The following is a 26,188-nucleotide window of genomic DNA, read 5'->3' on the forward strand; positions in this document are numbered from 1 at the left end:
ATGCATTTATATAATGCATAAGAATGCTTAGCAGATATAGACCACTGTCCATTCTCAAAACACTTACAATCATTTAAACCTCAATAAAACTGTGAGGTAGAGCAGTGTGTTGCTTCTTTTTATTTTTTTATCATTATTTTCCCCCTAAAACCTATTCAGTAAGTGCATCACATCAAGGAACAATAGATCTATGGCTGAAATCTGATCAAATTACTTTGGTGAAACTACTAATTATCTTTGAAGCTAATGGAAAACTTCCATAAATATAACCAAAATCAGAATCTGGATCCTATCTGTACATGCTGTAAAGATGAATTGTTATTGGATATCTTGGTACATCTAAAAATAACCCCTTTGGTTTATTTTTATCTCATTTTGGAAATCAGGTTCACATTGTTTCTTACTTCTCTGGCAAACTTAAAAAGTAGAATCTGACACAATGTGCTTCTTTTCTTGTTTGCTGTGTTCTCCTATGTGTTTCCAGGCACCCTCCTTTCCCAGCTAGGAGAGCAAGATGATGTGGTTTTGCAAGGGCATGGTTCTGGTGGCAGACTAAGGCCCTGTGTAGTCAGTTATCCCACCTCAGGCGTGGCCAGGTAATTCTGAGTAAGGTTCCCTTCCCTCTCCCTGCACCTGACTTTGGGGTGCTGGTTTTGTGCAGAGATTTAATCAATTCAAAGTGAACCCTGCTGCCTATAATCCTCATCTGGTTGTTTTACACCCTCTTGGGATATTTAAAGGAGACTTCTAGATTCCGTCCACTGTTAAATCCATGGCTGAAGCTACTGCAGTCAAGGTTACTGCCAGCTCTGGCTCAGCAGCTGTTACAGGAGGCCCAGATGGCCTTCCTTTGCACCTGATAACCTTGGAGAAGGTGGGGTGGATTTCAGCTTAGCCTTCAGTCCACTGTAAGATGTGGACAACTCATGGCAGTCAGCAGCTGTTGGCCATTTTGTTCCTCATGCAGATTCTGGGAGGGATAAAATTTACTTTCTCTTGTGGAAGTAATGAATTCATTTGAACAGGCCATTGTGGTTGAACTGCTAAAAAGTTCAGGAATGCCTGTGTCAGTTTTTTCCTTCCAACATTTTATTCTATCCTGTCATTTTGTCAATTAAAGCTATTCTGCCAGTTCAGTGCAGTCAGCAGAAAACAAAACAAGGCGACTGCATTTTTTGGGGGGGATGTGGAGGAGGGGCTAGGGGAAAGATGGGGAAAAAAGTACCACACAACCCAAGTCATTTTAAGCCTCTAAAGTGGTAGAGTGACTCAATAAAAAGTGAAACCTAGTACACTCAACAAGGTATTTTAACCAAATAAGGCATTACAAAAATAAGTCCTAAATAAGTAAAAAAATACACAGAGAGACATACACAGGCATGCTTAAACTCTGCAGTCAGGAGTTTAGCTCAAATCTTTCTTCCCTTGGTCACCTTAAAATGGGCAGAGGAAAAATTTCAAGCTGACCCCATGCTCCCTGAGGATTACAGAGAGATTTTGCCACAGTTAGAGACCTTCCTTTTACAGAATCATTTATTGCATCAGCTCATAACAAATCCCACAGTTGTTCCTGGATCAAAAGCTGTTCTTCCTTGGATCAGAATATGCAATACTGCTCTGCACCTTTCTGCATCAAGGAGTGCTTGTTGCGCTACTGTAGAATACGTCTTTGGGAAAATTAGATCCTGCCAGGGATAGCAGCTCCATTTAGCACAGTTTCTGTTTCCACAGAAACCAACACCACTGAACTCTGCAGAGGGCAGATGTGGAGTGAGAACATCTGTGACCACTTAGGTTAATTGCCTTTCCCAACTCTTCCCCCACTTCTGGTCTCTGGTGGCCCTCTGAAGATCAATGGCAGATCACCAGGAGTCTTGTTGCAGGCTTTCTACCATCCTGCCCCATCTCCTGGGGTTATCTAAAGCTGGTATTAAAACTGTATCTAGAAGGTCCCTGAGGACTGCTTCTAGTGAGTCTGCTGTCTCCTTTGTCCCTGGTTATCTCTCTGCTCCTGGACAGACCATTTAGACCCTCTGCTCCTCAGATCTACAGCTTAGCAACAGCTCAGGAAGCTTCCCAGCTCAAATGTAGAGGTGCATTATGTTTCATGTGATAGCTCAGATATGACTATGATAGGAATCACGAAGATTTAAGTAGTTATTCTACTCTTTAACATGCTTACATAACAAATATTTTCAGATAAAAGGAATACCAAGATATTGCATATTCATTACAGATATTTCCAACATACTACATTGTTTTCATTATTACTCTCTGCTAGTCTTTTCTAAGAATGTTAATGTTTCTCAAAAAATGAATAGCAAAAAAGATATTGTCAGTGCTGCTGCATGAAAATGATTCAAGCCTTACCTCCTCTGCCAAGACACTAATCTAAATTCAAGCTACAAAAAAAAAAAAAAAAAAAAAAAAGGGGAAAGAAAGAAAATTAAACTTTTTTTAAAAGTAAGTTTGAAACCACTACTAAAAGCCACAACAGTCAAAAAATGCTGCAGCAAAAGAAAACAAGGGGTGAAATTCACAGAGTTGCTATTGCCCCAGGTTTCATTGTGGTTCTACCTCAGTGCTATGGCAGCTTGCTAGTTTCCTTTTGAATCTCTTCAGATGTGGGAAGAAGTTGGCTGTATGGCTGAAGAGACTGGGGGCATCAAAAGAAAGACGAGATATCAAAGCTGAAGGAAACAATCAAAACTAGCTATTTTTAGCTATGATTATTAAGAGACAGTGCAGAGATCTTTGCTGCTTTTTTAGGCCATCAGAGACATGCCCAGGGACAGAGCAACTGCCCTTACAAGCTTCTTCAGACCACTGGCAACCCACATGTTTAAGAGATAATTCTCTCTTCTCTGGAGTAAATTTTCTGATACCATTTTAGAGGCCTTGGGGATGTGCAAGAAATTTCTGCAACTATAAAGTTGTACTGTGATTTTATTATCCTTCTTCCAGATGTCCAGGCTAATTAGTGACAAATGCTGCTTTTATTTACCATTTTCATACGAAGTTCTTACACGGATATCATTAGGGCAGTTCTTTGTAATGAAACAATAAAAACCTTCAGTTACCCAAAGAAAGTGAAGACACAAACTTTACTACTAAATTTAAGTACAACTGACCTTGAGACAACTTCTGGCCTGTTAAATGTATTTAAACATTTTGGGGAGGTTTTTGCACATACTTGATAAGAGTATTCCCAAAAGGTATGGCTTGGTATTAAAACTCCCCCTCATTTGCTTGCAGGTTTAAAGTATTAGGGCAAATTATAAGCTACCTAACTTTTCACTAAGACTTCCTAATGATTCTTAAACAAAATCAGAATCTTGATTGTAACTATTAACATATTTGCCAAGTCTACACATATTCAGAGTATGTGTCATTTTTTCCGGTGTCCCTCATGAAAGCAAACAATCCATGGAGCCCTGTACCTGTAGTTTGTAATGACCTCAGGACTCTTTCATGCTATTGAAGTCTTATTGCATGCAGCTGGAGGTATTTTACCCTTTCATATTTGCCAGGTCTCTCATTTAGTTTTCCACACTACAGTAGATGTCTTGGTGTAATGAAAGGCAATAAAGAGCATGATTTTGCTCTGGTTTATTCACATCTCAGTGGTGACCTGTTCCTGTGTTACTTCTGAACCTCTCACCCTTCTGCTGTTGAGAACTGAGTTTGAAAATTGTGGGAGAAGGTTTCATTCAACCCAGGGTCTGAAATCACTACTACAGTACTGGATGGGATCTGTGTCCTGGTAAGGTGGTAGAATATCCAGGTTTTCAGTGCCAAAGCTGAAGCCACTCACTAAATATACACTGTTCCTGCTGGGCACCAAGCAGACCTTAATGCTACTTGAAGCAGCAATAACTTTTGGCATATTTTAGTTGCAGGTCTCAGATAGTTCAAAGCTTTCTCCTTCCAGGCCATTTTTATGCTCAGCCCACTGCCTTTCTTCTGCTTTGTCTCTTTGGAGAGTGACTGAATTATGACAGGACTATCTCTGTGGTCACCTTCTCTTCCATGCAGCTCTTCAGTCATTGTCCCTGCATTTTCCCATCTGGGGGAAACGTGAAGCCTGTAGTAATAGCACAACAAAATTAAATAGAGCTATTAAATGAATGACTGACCTTGGTAACATGAAAGAAGATAACAGTAACAACCACGGCCAAAACAACTGCAAAAGCAGATCTTCAGATAACAAGAATTATTACATTATTACACTTTTAATTTCTGATGAAATTTTCCTACGATATACTGACCAATGCTTATTCAAATTGTAAGGCAGGAAGTCACTCTAAGCTTTGCCTTAGTTAATGGGGCCATTAAACACATTTAGAAGACATTGGAGCTTACACTTCTTTCTTCTCTGACCACAGGTGCATACACAAATCCATACCTGGATGAGTTTGCACAAGTGGGAGCTTTGACCAAGTAAGGATTGCAGACTCAGGCCCCACACAGAGCCCTAGACACAGTCTTGTTCTTGGGATAAAAGTGAGTGCATTTTAATGAGCTAAGCAACTAAACTGGGTTAATATCCAGTTTGTCGACAAACTTGTTTTGACATGCCGGCTAGACCATGGCAGCTTACCTCGAATAAACCCAATCTTGGATTATTTTGTTCCCAGAAAAATGAAGGACCCTAAATTTTCCTTTGCAGTAGTAGTTCCAGCTATGTGGGAGAGAGCTAGGAATTCACAGAAGCCCCTGCCATGGTTTGGGAGGCTTTGGTTCAAGGATGAGCTGGGAACCTCTATCATTTCCAGACTGACAAATGATGCATGCTCAGAGCAACAGGTTGCTGAATGTGCAAACAGCAGGTCCAGTTACACTGCTCCTACAACATGGGGGTGTTCTCTGCCTGTGCATGCATCAGCTGTTTTCCCAAATATGTAGGAAACTCCACTGTGGGCTGACCAGTGCTGAGGAGCTGGGGGTAGCCCTTGAATGACACCAGAATTAGTACAGCCAGAACTAAACATACACTACTAATGTGTTTACCTATACATACAGATGCATATGTATGTGTTATTTATAAGTAATGTATAACAGTCAGTTTCTTTCACGAGCACAGAAGAGCTTCCTGAAGATAGATACACAACTCATGAAGTGCCTTCCCAAGTGTTTTCCTAAGGAAGGTTTTCCAGAACAAGGATTGTGTTTACAGAATTTATGAAGATGTTTACAGCCTCAGCTACACAAATCTGTCAAAATATTGCAATGGAAATTCAGACCCACTGTTTTGCTTCTGGTGCAAGGGAAGTTGGGGGGGTTTTTGCATTTTTTGCAGATTATTTTTAGAATTTGGTGAAGGGTTTGGCTGGTTTTCCAGCAAAAGCTGCTGTTGTGTAAACACTAGTAACTTCTCAGAGACAAAAATGCGTGTATGGTTCTAATTTTAAGCACATGAGGTCACTGGTTAAGTGTTCAAGGACTGAGCTGGTCGGACACGAGCGGAGGGATGCGCTGAACAGTCTTGTTGATCCCATTTCAGCTTCAAGCAGGTAAAGGAGGCTGGCGGGCTGGCTGAGGTGCACAAATAAACAATTTGATTTACACAGACGCTCTGATGCCGGCAAAGGGCTTTACAAACCTCCAGAGAATCCATGAAATGCAGACTTGAAGCCGTGCAAGAGGCAGAAGGGCGGGCCCACTGCCCTTCCTCAGGCTCCTGGTTACCAGAGACAACGGAGAGCCAAGGAGGGACAGCTGCTAGCAACCCACTAGCCAACATCAGCGGCCCCAGCACGCCATGGGCTCTGTCCCACGGCACGCTCGCAGGGGGTCTGGGGTTCCCCAGGCCACCGACTCGCCGAGCTCCGCTGGCTTTCTCCGAGACCTCTCCATCCTGCCAGGCTGATGGACACGCCCGGTCCCCCGGCGGGCCCTGAGCCCGGGGCACTGCGACACGCCATCCCCTCGGCCGAGCATCGTACCTGGTGGCTCCCACAGAGGCACTGGCTATCCCGAGCTGAAAGGGACCCACCAGCACAGTCGAGTCCCACTCCTGGCCCTGCACATACAGTCCTAAGAATCACACCATGTGCCTAAAAGCGTTGTCCTAAAGCCTTTTGAACTCTGTCAGGCTGGTGCTGTGACCACTTCCCTGGGGAGCCTGTGCCAGTGCCCAGACACCTCTGGGTGACGAACCATATCCTGATATCCAACCTAAACCTCCCCTGACTGAGCTCCAGGCCATTCTCTCGGGTCCTGTCACTGGTTACCACACGGAAGAGATTAGTCCTGCCTCTTGTTGACTATGAGGTCTCACTACACTTCATGGGCCTGGGGCGCGCTCCATCCAGGCCCCCACCCAAGGTGCGCCCGTGACGCGGCGCTGGCGCCACTGCAACGCCCGCCCGCCCGCCCGCTCGCGTTTGCCGCGCCCGCCCGCACCGCCCGGCGCTTCCTGCGGCGGGGCCGGCGCGGCGGGGGCGGGCAGGGGGAGGAGGCGGCGGAGGAGGAGGGGAGAAACGGGGAGGAGAGCGAGGCGGAGTTGGTGGTGCTGCCGCCGGATGCTGTGAGGAGGCGCCGCGGCCCTCCTGCGCTGCCGGTCGCTCACCTGAGCGGGCAGGAGGGCGGGGGAAGAGGAGGAGCCGACGGCCGAGCTGTGCGGAGCCCGGCGGCGGCGAGGCGGGCGGAGGGGCAGCCAGGCGGGCGGTCGGGAGAGGCGATGGCGCCGGGCGCGTAGCGGGCAGGAGGCCCCGCGTCCCGCCGTGTGCGCCCGGCTGCCGGCGGGGGCGGCCGGCGGGCTCCGCCGAGGCCTAGGAGCGGCCTCTCCCCTCGGAGCGCCGGGCGCGGCGCCGCCGCGGCCCGCACGATGTCCACTCGCACACCGCTGCCCACCGTCAATGAGCGGGACACGGAGAACGTGAGTGCCACGCCGGGACCCCCTTCCCTCCCTGCCTCCCTCCGCCTCTCCCCGGTACCCGGTGGCGGCCCGGCCCGTCGTGCCGCCTAGGCCGAGTGCCCCAGGGGCGGGCGGGCCGCGGCCGTGCCGGCACCGCCGCCTGCCCGCGCCCCGGGCTCCTCCATGCGGCGCTGCCGGGGCGGGTCCGGCCCGTCGCGCTCCACGTCGCCCCTGCCCGCCCGCGGCCCTGGGCCTCCCGCGGGGAGCCCTTCCGCAGCCCCTTCCAGAGGTGCTGGGCCGAGACGGGCCGGGCTGGGCTGCCCTTATATGTCCTCGGCTGTCGGCACACTCGGGCTGCTGGCTGCGGGCCCCCGCCGGCGAGAGGCCTGTAGCCCCTGCGGGCGGCAGCCGGGGTGCCCCGCCTTAGGGCGGCCCCCACACACGGCACCTCCGCGCCTGCCTTGGGATATCCACTTGTGGGCTGTCTGACCGCCTGGCACTTGGCCTTGCTTCACCTTTTGGGCTTCAGCGGTACTTGCTCTTTGTTCGGTTTGCACCTCCAAGACGGTCCCTGGTTGTTGTTGTTGTATTCCTTCTTCTGCTTTGCTTTGTGTTGCCTTTGAGAGAGGCTGTGGTCGTGTCCTTGGGTCTTCCCGAGTTCATTGTATCTTCCTTTGTGCTCTGTTTAAATATCTTTGCGGTCTTCTCTGCTCCGCCCGGACTCAACGGAGTTGGGAGCGCAGTGGTGTTCTCTGCTGTGGTGGTCCATAGAAAATAACCAGTCTTGTCTATGACGGACGGTGTACCTGAGGAATGCTGGACCATGTCTGGTCCTGTCCACCAGTGATGATTATTTACGTAGGTGGTAGTGTAGGGGATGTGAAATTTTCCTCTTAGGTGAGGGGACCAGTGTTAAAAGCAATGTTGTTTGAAATGTGTATCCTTAATTGCCTTTGGGAAGGTGGCAGAAGGAGGGGGAAAAGAAGTCATAGGAAATATAACACATGGAGTAATCCCCACCTTCTATATGTGTGGAAAGTGGTTGTTAAGAAATGAAGGAAGATGGCCTAGTGGGCTAAAACGGGTTGAAGATGTTTGTTTGTATTGCGTCAATCTGTTCTATAGACGTTCTGTCTAGTAGCAGGAGCTTCTGAGGTTTGGTACTGTACAAGCCCAAACAGTAGTGCCTTCTGAATAGGTTACTGACTGATATGAAATGAAAAGTGAATGTAAGATGATTTGGAAGGCAAAGATAACAGAAAGAGGTAATATATCTAGAGAAGTGAAACCCTATGTGGTGAATTATTATAATGAGCTTTTAGTATCAGTGGAAGTTTATTTGATACAGCAATATCAGACTTATTACTAGTTAAAGTAAATAGATGCATTTGGTCTGTCCTTACTCTTCATGGACTGATGAGTTCTGTGTTGTTGTAAGAGTAAAAGCAAGTCCTTGGGATGAAAACTTCAATTTGATTAAATGATAAAGTCCAAGTTTGCATGATACATGTTACTCATGAGTATCTATTTCAAATGTAGAATGTAGATAAGAGATAGATGACAGGAAAGGATAAGAAATATTTATGTATATATCTGGTAATACAGTCCATAAGACTTGCAAAATTTACACAAGGCAAATGGAAATACTTTCAAATATCATCATTCTTGTGGAATGAAAACTTCAAAGTGTTGGTCATTAATTTAGAAAATATTATGCTACTCGTGAGCGCTCAATTTTGACACCTAAGGACTAGTAAGTGTTATTTTTTTACTATTGTAATGTCAGGGAATGCATCAGGCGTCTGAAACACCCAGGTTCGTACAGTGTATCAGAATACTCAGAATTGCGCATTTGCTTCTGAAAACCTTGGTGTAAGTCTGAAACCTTACACTAATGAATATAATCTTCTAGCCAGATAAGCACCAAACATCTGTGCAGCTGTAAGTTCCCCAGTCTGCACAGAGTTACTCCAGTGCTGTCATTAGTGGGTGTCTGCAGGATTTTGGACCAGAGACCTCGAGCTCTGCCTGTTGGGCAGCCTCAGGAGCCGTCCTTGCTGCCCGTGGTGTCTCTTACATTAGACCTTTGGCAGAAGTGGCAAATGTAGGATGGAGGAGGAGTAGGTGGTCCATTGCTGACTTCCTGATCAGCAGCATTCCTTGATTTAAAATGGATTCTATGAGGGTGAGGTGAGACTCTTAAATTACTTTTAATGTGCTTCCTTTTGCTAATAAACACTAATGGACTAGGGAACTGTTTATGCTGGTGGCTCATGATGGAAAAAGTCGAGCAAGTAAGCTCTGGGTAACAGAGGTGGTGAGAAGTAATTAGAAAGAGTGAGGAATTAAGGAGCAGGTTTGGGCCTGGTAAAAAGTCCAGCTCTGTAGTGCGTATTTCCAGTTTTCCAGTATGAATATTAGCAGAGCTCTCCTGAGCAGCTAATGGTGATCTTCAGGAGATGCTCTTCTTTTCCATCTGGTGCGCGTGGGCATCTTGCAGTGTTGCTCCATTGTGTGCCTCCCAGGGGACATACTGGAGCTCTGTATCCCGGAGAGAGCTGATTGATGCTTCTAAGTACCAACCCTATGTGTGTGTCCAGCTGTGCTCTGCACATGGGGTGAGGTTGTTGCACAAAATCATGGGGAGCTACCCTGCCACCACCACCCCCATCTCTTGGCAATGGCTTTCAGTTCTTTGAAATAGAAAATAATGTTACGGTGTGCTTTTCTCGGTGACTGTGTAAGTATTTGTGTTATCATTTGAAAAAAATAAATTATAATATTGGATATAGCACCTATCATAAGAATATACCTTCCTTGAGGAATTTCAGGAGTTCCTGATGGGATGGGTAAAAAACTTGCTTGTTTCTATAATGCCTTGTGCCTTTTGTCCCACACTGCCCTTTGAAAATATTTTAGAAGGGATAAGATCAGGCAGCATATTACTTGATAAAGTCTTATCAGAAAGCTGGAGTGAAAAGAACAGGAAACAGCAGCAAGGGACAGACAACAGGTGGAAGGAGCAAGGGCCTGGGAATCATCAGTGTGTGTGTGATTGGTCTGCCCTGTGGAGCTTCACACTCTTTTTCTTTCCTTTGCCTTTTTGCTATTCCTGACATCTCCTAGTACTATGTTTAGCTTCCCTAGCATATGTCCATAAGTGCGTTTCACTGGAAACATTATTTCTCCTTCACAAAAGCTCTGTTTAAGGAAGCAAAGTAGATTATGATTATCAAACACTTATTCTTACTAACAGTTTATTGGGAATCTTGGGGAAATTAATGGATGGAGGCAGTACTTTATTTTCATGTGTATTACTGGATTTCAAGTGAGGGGTAAGAGTGGTATTCAAAATAATAATTTCTCTGTGTTTGGATTTTGTACATGTAACTACAGCCTCCTCTTGATACATTTTTCATAGGCTGTGACAGGTAGTGTATCACTGCATTCGAACAATTGCACTTGGGGTTAGTTTGGGTGAACCGAGCTTCACACCTCTGCTGTTGCTGGAAGAAAAGGACAGGAATCAAAAGCTTTGAGCTAGAGTATCTCTTCTGTTTTCATTGAGTTGGTATTAATTGATGAAAGAGGGGCTTTTATGTTTTTCCTTTCATAATGTGTTGCCTTGTATCATTAAATTGAGGAATGGTTTTCCTGAATTAAGGCAAAAGAGAAGAAATACATAGGTGGTATATTTTCTTAGATGTTTTTGGGAAGCTCTGTGTAAGAAAAGACACAGATTCAACAATTGGCTCTATACTACTTGCTGTATAGTACTTTTAGTAAAGTTAATGAGAATGCTGAAAGTTGTTTGCTTTTTCTGTCATAAGGACCTCTTAGTCTGGCATAAGAATACATGGATTTTTTCTACTATAGTAAGTGTAATTTAATCTTTTGAAGGTATTACTATTATTTGAGAAGGTATTGCTGTTTAATTGTGCTGTGGTCTCGCCTATCTAGATAAGTTTTAAGGTTTTATTTTGTTTCGTACTTTTCAAATGCCTCAAAGCTGATAAATTCTGCTGGAGCAATCTGGCATGTTTGCAGTGGAAGAAGGAACAAACAATGCAGGAGTGCTGGATGATAACTCTGGCCAGAGTCAAGGAGGAATGTGGGAATTGTGGTTTGTCTTACATAGCCAGTGCTATATGAGAATGATTGAGATGTCATGGCAGGGGAAGTTATAAGAAGGATAAACCCAGTGACCTGTGATCACATGTTTTGCTTCATTATCATAGAAATAATTATAGCTTTGACACATGCACACTGGTTTGTGGGTTAGCTATGGGAGGGTGACATCTTGGGTGCCAGTTCAAGTGGATGTGGCTGAGGATGCCTTTCTGACTGGGGAGCCTATGAGACAGCTGTGTTTTAAAGAGGAAAGAAATCAAACAGGGCAAGAGATAAGAGGATACAATGAAATGGTCAAGTTGGGATGATAATGATTACACCATGTTTAATTTCTTTCTGGGCTTTTTTTTTTCTGGATTTGCTTTTGCACAATAAGAACACATGGTTTTGATTTGGACAGAGGGGGCGTGGGAGAAAGTATCTCACAAGAATTCTTTCCTTCAGTGCCTTAAGCAGAAGAATGGCCTAATTTCCAAGCCTTATGGGTTCAAGAGTACAGCTGTATCTTTCTTATCCACAGGAGATGGACTTGAGCAAAGTGAAGAATGCCTGTGTTTTTTCCTTGCAAGTTTATTTTTCTTGATCATAAATACACCATTAGGTTCTATGTTTGTTTGAATGGTAAGAAGAGAGGGTATGTGCTCCTAATCTTGTTTTGAAGGTTTGTGTTTTCTCTATGCAGACTTTTTCTTGTTGTTATTTTGCTTCACATCTGGACCAAGCTCCTATGTTGTGGGGGGGAAAACATGCACTGAGTTAGAGCACTATGTGTAGAGAGAGCAAGGTTCATTTTGAAGTTAACCTTCTCTGTGGATCAGAGTGAGTAATGGGACAGGTGATACATATTTAGTTTCATTTTCTTTATGTAAAGGGGAATACTTTGAAATATTGAAAATGTTCATGGTTCAGTGTTCTTTCTAGGCAACACGAATGAGTGTAAAGTGTTAAAGTTCAAAAAGAGTTAATGCAGTTGGCTTGTAGTATTTGTTTCATTTCATACTTCATGGGGTTTTGAGATTCATAGGTAAACACAAAGTTGGATTGTTTGTGGTTGGTGTTCTGAAAACTGTACTTACATGGTCAGTGGACTTAAACACTGAACTAGGACAAGGAGAATATGTTCTAGGAAAACTGACCAGTGGAGTCTTGACTATTGCATATTTCTGATCCTGTGGACTTTCTGTTTATATTAAGAGAGATTTAATTTTTTTTTTTATCTCGACACTTGAAATGTTCCAATTATTAATAAAGGCAGGATATTTTTTTTCCCCAAGACACCTGATTCCATCTGCAAACTAATGTTTCTACTCTAAATGTGTTAAGTTTCTACCATCACAATTGCTATTGCTCAGCAGAGGAATCTCCTGCTAGCTTCTAATTGTTATCAGTAGCTTAAACACAGAAAAAGTAGTCACTTAATTTTTAATTGCAGATACTATGATTTCTCTAAACTTAAATTCTCAATCAGTGATTTGTAGTTGTACTTGCGGAGTTTTTCTTCTTGTGCTCAGAATTTAGATAGACCTAGCCTTATTATCTTGCTGATGCTTGAGAGAACTTTAAACAGTGTTTCAATAGAGCAGATTAATTGAGAAGCTATCTCCTGTAAGGAGATGACTTTGCTATTAATGCGGAGCTAGAAGACAATAGTGCAACTGAAACCCTAAGACAGGCTTCTCACAGATTGGCCTACTCACAGCTTGGGAGTTTAAGCAAACTTTTCATATTTTGCAATATCCAAGAGAAAGCATTTTATCACTTCTTTTTAGATTTTATCTTTTAGTAACTTCAGCCTGTCCTTTATTTTACAATACATGTTTACAGTCTGTGCTGCCCTCCAGGTTAAACATACTACTTGTAAGCTGCTGCAGTGACAAGTTTCAAATTTAGCTTATTTATGTTGTGGTTATGACACCATCTATTTTTTTGTTGTTGTTGGAAACACAATGCTTGCTTTTTGTGGTTGGATTTGTTGTTGTGTTTTTTTAATCTTTCTGGAATTTCAGAATAGGCAAAAAAATTTTGTTAGGATTTCACAATTTTTTTCTGGGTTTTGATTCTCAACTGTTTGCTCTAGATAGTGGTAAATTAGAAAAAAATGTTTTCCACAGTTGACTGTGAAAACAGCCATGAAAACAGGAAAGTTTCATTGAAACATTCACATTGTTCAGTGTAATGAATATAATGCAACTCAATCTGAGTTTTAATAAGAAGCTCTTTCTCTACATCAGCTACCAAGCCTGATTAATTGTTAGCATTTCTCTAATTCTTTCACATTGTCAATTAGCTTTTCTTTGGTGTGTTCTCTGTGTTCAATGCTAAACTGAGCTTTAAATTGGCCCAGTTGTATTTCATGTAAGAATGAATCATCTTTGTTTTTTTGTGAATAACTTAGTAAAACAGCAAAATCAAAGGCTTGTTGAGATCTCAAGGTCAGTTTGAGACTTCATAGCTGAATGTGATGATTCAGGCTTAAATTGTTTTGGTGACCATCCTAGTGAATCTAAGGTTAAAAATTCCAAGATGATAAGAGGGCCCTTGTTTTTAAAGCACATTTCCCTGTGACTGTTTCAACTTCTAGTTCCTAAGTAGTGACCAAACATGCTATAGCTATTGTGGGAAGAAAAATTGAAGGCAAGAGTGTTTGAAACCACACTCTGCTTGTCATAATCCCGCTTCTTTTTTTTTTTTTTTTTTTCTTGAAAAAGAAGTTCAATTGGTTGGTTTTGGTGGTGGGGTTTTGTTCATTGGAGGTTTTTGTTTTCTATTTGTTTTAACATAAGTATTTTTTTCAGGGATGGCTTTCTTTTCTTGCTTTTGATGAAAACAGCAACTTCTGCTGAAAGACGTATGTTCACAGTTGTAGTAGAGTGCTTGCACAGTTAAATTCAGCTGGGCTAAAATTAACCTTAAAAGCAATGAACCAGACATGCTCATGGAACACTTCCACAGCTTAGTGTCTAATGATTGATCAATAGTTGTATTTATGTGAAACCCAAAAGCATGGGTTTATCTGGATTCACTGTAGAGTGAAAGATCATTATGTTATTCCAAAATTCTCCATCTTATCAGTACAGCTGATGACCAGTCACTTCCCTTTGCTTAAATTCTTGTGGAAAGCACGTTCTCTTGCTGGAATGAGTGTTTGTAGGTTTTCAAGGTCTCTTGTTATGCTGTTTGTTGTATATGGTTTCAGGAAAAAGGAATATAAAAAATATAAAATATTTTTCCTTTTTCCCTCTTGCTGTTCCTAACCTTGTGGGATACCTTAGGTAAAGGTTGTGATGTCAGAATGAGAAGTGGTCTGCACTCCACTTCTTTGGTTGGCATGAATGTACCTTACAATTAAGATGACTTTGTAAAGAACCCTTCATGGCTGTTCAAGATGTAAGTGCTCAGTACCAATGACTTCTGTTCCTTTGTGTGCAAAATATTTCAGTTAGCAAAGTTTTATAAAAGTGTATGATTGGTGTAGAGACCTAAATATAAAATATAGCAATGCAATATGTGTTGAATAAAAGGGTTCTTTTTCTTCACACTTGGCTTCTTCAAAAGCCTGACAGTATCTCAGAAAGAGGACTCTTGGTTACAGTAAGCTTTAGCTGGAGTAGTTTAGATCTCCAAGATGTATACCCAATCTAAAAGAGCATTGAATGGCCACACACTGATATGTGTAATGATTTCTGAAGTAAAGGTTGTTACACATAATGAAGTTTTACTGAGGTCACAATGAGTCAGATTTGTGACTTTGGAGCAGCCTCTGCCTTGATTACTTGTTCACCCTGCTGATGTGCTGGGAAGAAGCAGAATAATTATCCTCTTTTTTGTTTAAATACCTGTAGAATTCACAAAAGTAGAAGAATGTTAAAGCAGAGAATGATGTCCAAACTTAATATGTATTTCAAGAGATCAAACATAAGGAGTTTCGTCCAGCTGAGTTGCAGAACTGTATTTTAAACATACACAGTGGTGGTATGTTGAATAATGGGACAGAACTTCACTTCTGATGGAAGCACTTCTGTAGTACATCGGTGTTTGTGTAGCTGAACAGACAGAGTTACTGGATAGCCCATGGCAGTTTTTTGCAAGAGCAGATAACGATAATATTACTGGTGACAAAGTCTAATTGCTTCTGTATTATAAAGTAAAGTAGTGCATGATAACTTTTAAAATCTCAAGCAGATGCAGAATTAGGCAAGGTTGTTAGAGAGAAGTGATATCTTTCATTAGACAGATGTGGTTGAAGAAAACAGATGAGATTCGGATAGTAGCAGGGCTTGCTGGAAAAGCTCTTGCCTAAGGTGAGACTCCTGGTAAAACCTGTAGTACCTCTGCTATGCTTCTGTAGGAGGGCACACACCTCACTCACAGTGCAGTAAAACACCACCTCCTTGTAAGCAGAGACTCAGCCTTTATCACTGGGATAGAGTACTATTTTAAGCTCTCCTGGAAGGTTTCCTCCTGGATTCCTCCCTTCCCCACTGTTGGTTCTTATCTTTTGCATCTTAACCCAGTGCTGAAGAAGAAAGCAATAGAAAAATAAAGTAAAATATCTTTTACTTGTCTTCAGGCAGCCTTTTTTTTTCAGAAGGGAAAAGACCATTTATTTGTAATCTTAAGGTTGTCACATAGACAATTTCTGTTGTTTAGTCCCTCAAAAATTTGACCAATGTAATTTTAAACCCAGTGCTAGTATATAGATTGCCATCACATCAACTTTATCCTTACATATCCAATATCTGTTTTCCTAAGATTCCAACTGACTCTGTTGGTAAATTTGCTGGCCATTGAACCCCTGCAATTTGCTGTAATCTCACATTCTCCCCCACCCCCCTTGTTTTCTCCCCCATTTTGCTTACTAACGTGCTTTTGTGCTGGAGCTTGGCATACTCATTGCCAGCTTCCTTATGCTTCTCACTCTTTCTGGGACCTTTTCCAGTTTTGCTCATTTAATGACATAAGCAAACCCAATACAAAGCTTTATAAAAGCCATGTAGTTGTAGCTCCTGTTTATCTTTCAAGTAATACCCTTCTGTATGAATCCCAAGGAGCATTTTAATGTGGGAATAATCTGAATTGTAAAGCTAAAGGGAGTGCAAAAATTCATTGCTGTGGGTGGGGTGGGAAGACCTGTTTCTGTGTTGGGGGCTCTTTAAAATATTAGCAAAAAGTATTATTATTACTTGAAATATTCATCTGCTAGACCATATTTTCCTCATTCTACCTTTTCTTCCCTCCACTTCGGTAAAGTTACTGGGCTTTCTTCTCTCAGATAACAGCAGGGAGTAACCAAAGCTTCATAGTGATTACTTAGGACATAACTTTTATCATGTTCTCTTAGAGATTTTCTCCGTATGCTCAGATACATGAGGAATTTAATGGGTGAGAGTTGCAGAGCTGGAAATGGGGAGGGTAGGGTATACTGCAGGCTGTGTAGCAGCAGTGTAAATTACTTGTGCTTAAACACTAAATATCTGAAATTCCTTTTGAGAGTGCATGCTTGGCTTCAGTCATATGTAAGTATCTTTCTACTTCTTAGATATTTGTCTTCACTTAAAATAAGTAGAGGCATAGCTCAGAAATTCAGAGAATCTTACGTGTTAAGAGGAGTCCTGTTCTTGCAATGGAAATTACCTTAGTCTGTGAAATGCTACATTGGGCTCTTACAGAGGATATGGTTGTTTTCCACAAATGGATTACGTGTATAATGTATTTACTCATATCTCGTTCCAGATAACGTTATTGATTTGAGGTAATATAATTCTTTAAAGCATTTGGGGTTTTATTTAGTAATTTTTTCCAACAGTAATCTGATTTTCTTCCCCCTGCCATTATAGTAAGGACAGTGTACTGGTGGTTGAAAAGAAAATCAAAGAATATGTCTTTACTTGTTGGAGGACTAAAATATTATTTTTTTTCTCAAGATCAGATATTTTCCTTAAGATCAGACTCCCAAAAGAATAGCATTTTTAATCATTCAATACAATGAAATGTTTACAGAATTAATAATACTGTTCTGAGTAGTCTTTAGCAGAGATACTTATGTATAATAGCTTTTCAAATTTGTTTTTCTTAATTTGATATTAAATGAAAAAGACTGGCTGCTTTTTAGACTTCTTTCTTCCAGTGATAGACATAAGATGCACATGAACAAAGAAAATTTATGAAAGCCCTTCACAGTGTAACTCTTGCTCCATCTACTGCAGAGTCCAGTGAAATCTTATCCTCAAACCTGGTATGAGCAATGAGGGTTGAGCTAATATAGATGTTGGAATTAGTCAGTGGAAGACATAATTATTATCAGAGAATGTATGCCTCCAGCAGTGTTTGTAGTCAGGCTAAGGGAAATCTAATCCCATGGCCTGTGCAAAGCAGACTGATAAAATTGCATTTAAAGGTTCTTTTAAAGAAAGCTAAAATACAGCACTCATATAAAAGTCAAGTTTGATGTTTCCTAAATACTACAAGATAACATACTATTATTGCTGCTGTTAGTTTTTGTGTGACCTTTGGTATTGGCCGCAAGCTTTTTCCCTGTTACTCATTGCATTAATTATGGTGTGTAACATTGTTTCAATAGAATAACTTTCAAGTGGAGGTGTCGAGGGTTCTGGAGTGGTGCAGAAGAGGCAAACTCTGGACTCCTCTATCTCTCTGTTTCCATTACTTTCGCAAAATAATTACTAACCAGAAGAAGCTGAAGTAAATACAGCACTTGACTATTAGATTGGAGTTATGATCAAGTGAAGTGTTAATGGCACATCAGCCATTTTCCTAATATTGTCTTGATTTAATTGAAGATTAAACTCACAGGGTGACAGAGGAAAAGAAGAACATGGACTGGAGGACTGCCAAGTTTATTGCCTGATAGAACAGTTACATATTGGAGTTAAGGATACCTCCAGGTGTTTTCCTACACTTTCTCCAAAACTGTCTGATTTCAGGTCACCTGTTGGATCATAGGAAGGCAGTAGAAAATGAACATTCTGTAACTGATAAAAAGAGAAAAATATTTAACCCAATAGTTGTCATCCCAAGAAGCTGTGAGCATTCTAGTTAGTTTGGTAAATTAAGGGAAAAAATAAAATTCCCAGCAAGCCTGTGATAGTTCAGGGATTGCAATGCTTCCTAAAGGGATATGTGATTATCTCTTCTTCCATGTTGTGGCTTCCCTCATCTTTTAAGAGGCAAGGAGCATTTTAGCAATTGGGGTTGGAGAAAGACCCTTGGCATATTGGTGGTGGAAGAGAGAACAGAACATTGCTGGCTGCTCATCGTAACACTTGGAAAAATTTGGTGTGTCCACTTGAAATCTGCTTAGGGATGACTTTCTTTTAAGGTTTGGGGATTGTAGAAAATTCCCAATTACCACTAGGGAGGTTGGTATAATCCCTGTTACCTGTGACATTGCCATCAGGTCCCCATGACTTCCTTTGCTTTTTTGACTTGTCCTTCCTTGAGACTGAACCAAATTAATTCCTGTTTTCATATGAGACAGCATCTGATCCAGTAAAGCACTTCAGCTGGGGATTTCCAGACGTGCTGCTGTAGAATTATCCAAACTGTTTTGATGTCCAGCTCGGGACAGAATCAAGAGGTGCCCCTGCTAATGGTGGGCTGGAGGCTGCTGCTGCTGCTACTGATTATTTGATGTGTCTCACCATCTAGATAAAGAAGTCTGAAATGCCCAGTTTTTACAACCTGCAGGCTGGGCTGCTGTGTAAAGCCCATAGCTGGGAATCTGGGATTCCTCACCTGCAGATTGTCAAGGACTCTAAAAAAGGTCATACATATTTTTTCTTGCTGTTGGATTGGCTACTTATTTAATGACTGCATTCATTTTGAATACATACTAGATTTGGTCAAACCTCTAATCACAGATTATCTGGCTTGTCTTATTAAGATTTACCTATATATATATGTGTGTTATTTTTTTCACATTTTCCTAACTTTTTATTTTCATGGTCTGAGTAAATGAAGTATCAGATGGTTTTAATATTTTCTTTGCATCCTGTGATTTATTTTTTTTTCTTTTACCCCCTTAGCCAAATTATGTTATGTGGTCTATTAAATTTGTTCATGTTTTTTTGTGCTTGTTTTTTACATCTCAGTTACATTTGTGTGATTTCTGTCCATGGTTTGAATTCAGCACATTGACATCTATCTGCTGTGTATGTTTGGTTGTCAGTATTCATTATCTACTGCATCTTCCAGTTTAAGACAGCTAAAGAAATGTATTGTTTTTTTCTAGCTATAGTACATATTTATTACATATATTTGCAAAATCTTTGAGGAATATTACTGCTGTTTGCTTTTTTCCATGTATCAATTTAGTTTCCCAGTTCCATGTATTTCTGGAATGCTACATTGCAGTAGCACTGCTATTGAATAATTGAAGTCCAAAGGTTAAAACAGGGTGGTTGCATGAGTTCAGGAACATGGGGCTCTGTGGATGTTGTAGTCTGAGCTTTGTGGAAAACGCACTCTTTGGTCATAAGATAGGAGCTAGTCCAAGGGCCAGACACTGTTTGGACAGCTTAAAGTTAAGCATAAATCTGCACAAGGCTGGGAATATATTTGCTAAGTTGAAATGTGGTATAGCATTATCCAGATAAAGGTAAATAATTGCTACAGCTCAACTGAGGACATTTTATTTGATCTGTTAGTTAACACTTACGTGAAAAACAAGGTAGAGAGCACTCGGCAGAAGACTCTCTTCATTTGGCTGTTTGAGTTCACCATGTCCCATCCAGTTGACTCCGATACGTGTTCATAATTTCCCTGTGCTGTAAAGCATAGTTGGTCTTCTTGAAAGCATAAACTAGGTTTAGTGGTGTCTTTATAACTTTATCTGCGTCTCCCACCATCAGGTCATGCTCTGCTAGCCTGTTCTCAGGAGACAAAACTCTTGCAAATGAATGGTGCTGGAGTGCAGATGCGTTGGTAGAAATGTCCATGCCAGCTGAGGTGCTTCTTCCTCTTAGGAAGGTGTTCTGGTTTTCCTGTGTGAAAGTATGTGTTACTCTTCAGTCATCCTTATGTTTATGAATGACCCTTATTCTTATGGAAAAAAAAAAAAAAGTCTGCAGAAGTCTGGTTCTGGTGAGATTCTGTCTTAAATATGAAAACCACATGTCTTTGACAGATGAGGTCCGTTAGGCCCTCTGCAGCTCAGCCTTCTGAGATAAGGCTTGTTACTGATACCAGAAGTCCTTGGCTGCAGAGCGGTGCACATCTTATCAAACTTTGAAGGTGGAGGAGCTAAACTGGTTCTAAATGCTCTAGTGCAGTAGGCCCTGAGAGTGCTCTTCAGGTCAGGAAGGATTCCCTGCCACTCCCTTGAAGGCTCCGTGGAAGGGCTTGAGATAGGCCTTGTTAATCTGCTGTAGATCCATGCTTTCTATTCACCTCTTCTGTCTAGGCAACAAGTTAATTTTGAGAATTACTTCTAGTTACATTTATTTTGTATGTACTCTATTGTATGAAGGTAATTGTTAAGATGAGTCTCTGTATTCTTCAGATTAGACTTCCAAGACCCTAAAAGGAGCACGTCAAGATAATATGGAGAAATCATGCTGAATATTGGGTAATGGCATTTGAAACAAAGCTTGATGTGGTCCTCAAACATTGCAGTCCTGCATTGCCCAAGACAGTTTCTTTTCTAGGACATGTGTACATCAATTAGTATGTACTACTATCAGGTTGGATATTTTAATTTGCCATCTCATCACTTTTTAGAAGCTGGCTTTACTTCAGAAAGTTAATAAGACCTTGAGGTAATATAGTCTTCAAAATGAGATGGTGATCTGTCTTGATGAATTCATCATTGGATCCACTGGATGATTTCAGTAATGGGCACATAAAGATTTTAGAAATACTGTCCAGCTTGCCTGGAGGAGGAACTTCCTCTTTTGTGTGGCAGTGTTGGGGTGCTTTGCCGACTCATGTCATCCCTAAAGGGGAGCTTCTTAAGCTCACATAGTGTGTGTGCTCTTCTGAGGGTAAGCAACATGAGTAAGCAAGCCTGTTTAGTTGTTTGTGGGATTGTTTTTGTTGGTTTGGGGCTTTTTGTGTTCTGGGGCGGGGGGGTTTGTTGTGTTGGTTTTGGTTCTTTTCTGAGTCCTTGTGTGTTTTTACCTTGTTGTGGAATTGGAATAAGTATCTCCTAGGTAAAGTTTCACTACTGGTGTCAATTTGCCTTTGGATTATCAAGAAAAGTAGTGTGATCAATTTTCTTTTCCATGTTGTTCCTGTCCTGATAGCGCAGTTCCACAAGAGTTTAACATAGAGCTGATCCCATCTTCCCAGTGCTGGGTGTTGACTTTTGTCCTTGTGCCTGTGCTACTGCTGGGGAGGTGTCAGGGGGTGCCTGTGTTCAGGGAGCTGGAGGTGACCCTGGCAGCAGAGTTGTGTTTGTCTGGCTCGGCTGCCTGTGCTATGTGTCTGTCCTGCTGCCCCAGCAGTAGTGGGGTTGTAGGTGTGTATGGGCCTGAGAGCACCCAGCTAGCATGGATCTTTGGATCAGCTTCAGCAGCTAGCATGCCACATGGGGACTCATCCAGAGTTGTTGTAGGTATGTGGCAGATAAGGAAAAAATGCCCATTTCATAAACTTTGAGAGGAAGAATGAGTTGCAATTCAGAGCCTGGACCCAATTAGCTGTTGTATCCTTTCCTTCTGTAGGAAAACCTCAGCTGGCCCAGAAGAGTGGTTGTTTGATCCTGCGTGTCAGACATGCTTCACACTCTAATCTGGTTGCTCTTTTGTGAGTAAACCTTGCCTCCTGCTGCTGCGTTCCTGTCTGGAGGCAAGCCTCAGGTTTCAGGATTGCAGTCTCTAGGCTGTAGAAACAGCCCTTTCCCCTCAGTTTTGAAATTTGATATTAAAGTATTTTCTACTTCTTGAGCCCTGCAAATGCTTGAGAGGCTCCATGTGCTTGACATGATCCTGAACTGTGAGTTCCCTTCTTCTGCCTTTCATCAGGCCAATTGAAAAATGACCTGGCTGCATCATTTATAAGTGCAATAAAAACGCCTGCCAGTTTCCTTTGCCAGAAGTTTCCCTTTCTGGGTGTGTTCCTGTTCTTGTTTGGTTGGTTCAATTAGCAATCAACATTTGCATTTAGTTTTCTTTTTGTTTCACAGGGGATTTTTGAGCAAACTGTGGGTGCTGTGACATTCAGAATCAGTAGTGCCCTGCAGCTGCTTGTGCCTCCAAGTGCTGGCAGGATGTTCTGGGAGAGATGGGAATGCTCACTGGTCTCTCTGTGGTGGCAGGTTTGAAGATCTCATGAAAAAGTCAAAAAAGATGGGCGAGGTTAAACTGTTCACCTCCTGAGGAAAGAGTAATGGCAGGCAAGGAATGTTGAAAGGACTCTTGTCTGTGAAGGACTGTGTTTAGGTGTGTCCAGGAGGCTGTAGGAATAGTCTTGTTCCTTCCTTCACCCTCCCATAAGTGCTTTCCTTCAAAAAAATACTTTTGTGTTAGGTTTCATGGGTGAGGGACATTTGACATTTCATTTTGACAAGATAGGAAATGTTTTACTCTTTTCCTTGATAGGGCTGATGGTAATTCCTAGTACTGTACCAAATGACAAAAATGAGTAAATGAGGATTTTACCAAAACTTTTTTTTTTTTTCCCCCCCCTCTCATGCTGGTTCCACCGATGGATTACTGAAGCAGCTTTTAGCTGGCTTGTCTCAGTTTTCATGGGGCTACAGGGAGGGTTCAGTTTTTTCCTAGCAATTAATGGACATGATATGGGATGGCTGTCCTGAATTAGCCCTGGAAAATCTTGTTTGTGTGTTTGGGATGAGTCAGGAAGGAAAGTGCCAGGTTGAAATAACTGTGCCAATTCCGAGTGAAATGGAACAAAGGCAGGAAGGTCCTGTTCTGCTGCACCTGCGTGCCTGGCCAGGCTGAGGGCTTCAGGCCCAGGGAGAGGAGGAAACGTGTTAGCTGAGTTTGGGTTACAAGACCTGATTTCATGCTATGGAGGTATTTGTTTTTCTGAAATGCTTTGCCTGTCATCTTGGGGGTAGACCAGCACACTTTTAAGTTTTTTTTTTTATCCATCAAATAAAATGGATCTGTAATTCCATGTGATAATGAACTCCACCCTTCCATATGACACTATTGCAGTGTTTAAAAACAATAGGGAATGACCATGCTATATCATGCACAGGATTAATACAGGTTGGTGTAACCGTATGAAAATTAGAAATTGAGAATTATTCTAATGATCCTTTAGTATGAAATCTTATTAGCTGTGTCTAGTTCTGCACTGCTGGATCATGGGATCTTTTCTTTCCTAGAAGGTTTCAAGTACGGAGCTGTAAGCATTGCATCCTGTGTAACTTGAGATGAGAAAAACAATTCTGTCTCAAAGTTGACAGACTTATTTCTTTGTCTCACATAGATCCACATATGTCGAGTACTTAAAAGACAAACAGCAAAACCCCAAACAAAACAAAAACCAGCAAAACTTCCATGTGGCTTAGATCTCATAGTAGTGAGCACAGATTAAGATTTACTCAGTGCTCAGCATAAGTTTACCTGTCACCTTGTACGTGTCTGCTTTTAGAAAGGGAACACTATTTTTCTATTGACACTGACATCTTATTTCACCTTGTAGTAGAACTGTTTTTCTGTTACCACTGAAGTTGTCTTTGTGAGATACACAATATTACTACTGGGAAGAAAAGGGAAGAGACCCAAAATTAAAATGAGGAAGTTACTTTGTTTAGTATCTCTCTTGGTACTGTATGGTTTGGAGTTTTTAGAAAAGTTTTATAAAATGCTTTGCAGAGTTGCAGCGTCAGTTAATGAAATGTTTGGGTATGCTTGACTCAGGCCAGCTTTATTCAAATTGTTATATCTTATAGATGGTAGATTCAAGCTATTCTAAAGTATCATGTCTGGCATTTTTACAAATGAAGTAAGTGATCTAAAGAGAAAGATGCACGTGCACATGTTCGATTGTTTTCTTCTTGCACTTTTGGAAAGTGTGCATGAGCAGGAGATGGGTGCATTCCCCATTTTGTCACAGTTTTGACTGATTCTCTTCTTCGTCTGCCATGCACTAATCTTGGTATCTTCTTTAAAAACTAATTCTTTCCTCACTCCATCATTGTTGCTTTGTTTTTTCTGAGTTTAGTCCTGCATGTTATCCCTTCTTTCAGTGGGGAAGGTTGCTTTGCATTTTGGTGGCGTTTTTAATAGCAAACTTTATCATGCATTCACAATCTAGTATGAATTTAATTGCTGTGAAGAAATTAGGAAAAAAATCATGTGTACAGCTATTCAGTCTTTTAAATTGCCCCTTCAAAAGCACTTCTTCTTTTCTGAGAGGAAAAATTAGATAGTGCTCTATTAGAGCAGAGGTGCTTTGGGAATTGCAGTATGTGATACGTACGTGTGGCAGGAGTAAGGTGTGGTTTTGTGCAGATGTGAGGCTTACCTGGAAGGGGAGAGAACTCCCTTCTCCTGCTCCTAACTGGTGGATCAGGTACTCTAATTGTGTGCAGTTTGCATCATTCCTGTACCACCTGGATACTCTTGACACATGATGCAGAGCAAGATCATCTGAACATCTTTGATGGTTTCTACTTTGAGGTTTACCAAGAGCTTTCAAAAAATTGGCCTCTTTCAATTTAGTTTGATTGTTGCTTCAGCTGAAAACTTGCTTGAGGTGGCTTGCTAGAAGCTCTTAGGTCCTAAGGAATTATGACAGACAGCAGCATGACAGCAGCTGGACATCCAGGACAATATTTTACATCTCTGTCCCCTTTCCTTTCCTGCCATTGTATTTTAAGAAACATCTAATTTTATGTGTTTATTTCTAGAGACTTTATTTTATGCCGACATAAACTGAGTATATCAGGAGTCATGTTTATAGTGTACTAGTAAAGGAATGTTTCCCACTACATTATACATATATTAAGAGCAAAGCTGTTGCAGATCAGAGCTATTTAGAACCCTTCAGATTCCCTCTGTCTGGGCTAGCTATTTTGAAAAATATTTGCATATTTGCAAAATATGACAGCTGTTACAAATGCTCATGTGTATGGCACATGCTTGTAAATGGTAGGAGTTGCAAATATAAAAATTGGCTGCAAGATACATACTTATATCCAGGACAGGATAGATAATACTAAGAGAGAAAAGTGTGATGATTTGCCTTTTCTAGAACTTCATGTGCAGACTTTTTCTCCATGGGCTGACTTTACCAAGGAATTTGCCTTTTGATTAATCAAGATGGGGAAAATTCAGGACTAAGAGGTTTGTTTAATCAAGTGAGGTGTGTTTGTAGGCAGACTGATGTGTGGAAATTACCCTCTTACTATGAAGGACTATGGAGGCCTTCAGTGTTGTTTGAGAAAGGCTGTGTGGATTGGTGACTGGAATGGTTTGGGGGAATTTTTAAGACCAAGCTGTAGCAGCAATTAATATAGGTGATGATGTAAGTTTGATTACAGTGTATAATCCCTGAGAGTACCACTCCAGTGGCTAGTAAGTGGCTAAAGGATGCTGAATATGTAAAGCAGTGAAACCCACACATTGTACCTACTTGGTGGGGTTAGTTCTTCTGCACTTTCTTTGAGCCGATGTGTGTGGCCATCAGGTCATCTTGCTTTGGCAAAGGTACCTTGGGTAAACAGAGAAGGATAGCTTTGAGAAGCAATGGGTTAGGTTAACTCTCTTGTGGTCTTACTGCCCTTGGCTTTCTGTAACAACCCTGAATGTTTGATGAAACACGTCAGAAACAGAAATAGTATGGAGCACTAAGTGTTAATAGAGCTCTCTTCTTTTGCGATTTAAAATTGAATGCTAGAAATACTTCTTTGAGGTTCCTGAAAAGGTGAATTTTGTTTTGCACAGGTTATTTTCTTATTTTAAAATATTTGACTAATGTGCAAAATACCAAAATGCTCTAATAAACTGTTTCAGCTCTAAACTTGTTATTGCTTCACCCTATTTTGTTTAAAATTGCATTTTATTTTAAGAAACCTTTAATTTTATGTGGTTATTTCTAGAGACTTTATTTTACGCTGACATAAATTGAATATATTGGGTCATGTTTATGATGTACTAGTAAGGTAGTGTTTCCTACTATGTTTTGTGTGTGTGTACATATATATTTCTTTATATATATAAAACAGGGTATCTAGTGAAATAACAATCTCTAATTAAAGCCTTG

At 41.4% G+C, this 26,188-nt stretch overlaps 1 protein-coding gene and 1 long non-coding RNA gene across 13 annotated transcripts in view; one reads left to right on the forward strand and one right to left on the reverse strand.

Moving 5' to 3' along the window:
* Window positions 1-2,928: 2,928 nt before the first annotated feature.
* On the reverse strand, window positions 2,929-6,640 carry LOC111944321 (uncharacterized). The gene is made up of 2 exons (XR_015283747.1): window positions 6,572-6,640; window positions 2,929-4,084 (listed from the first exon to the last, which is right to left on the reverse strand). It is a non-coding gene; the product is annotated as an uncharacterized LOC111944321 (long non-coding RNA).
* MARK1 (microtubule affinity regulating kinase 1) overlaps window positions 6,475-26,188 on the forward strand; it is a 57,570-nt gene continuing 37,856 nt past the window's right edge. For 3 of the 12 annotated variants that reach the window (XM_086878788.1, XM_086878786.1, XM_086878790.1), the window contains exon 1: window positions 6,723-6,880. In XM_086878788.1, coding sequence (XP_086734914.1) covers window positions 6,830-6,880 — 51 coding nt within the window. In that variant the 5' untranslated portion in view covers window positions 6,723-6,829. Of the gene's footprint in view, window positions 6,620-6,722; window positions 6,881-6,981; window positions 7,391-11,120; window positions 11,612-16,309; window positions 16,507-26,188 lie in introns of those variants that run through there. The other 9 variants (XM_086878789.1, XM_086878791.1, XM_086878792.1 and 6 more) reach the window with 7 other exon arrangements.

The sequence above is a fragment of the Cyanistes caeruleus genome, chromosome 2, assembly GCF_971803275.1.
Source record: "Cyanistes caeruleus chromosome 2, bCyaCae1.hap1.1, whole genome shotgun sequence".
Classification (NCBI taxonomy): Eukaryota; Metazoa; Chordata; class Aves; order Passeriformes; family Paridae; genus Cyanistes; species Cyanistes caeruleus.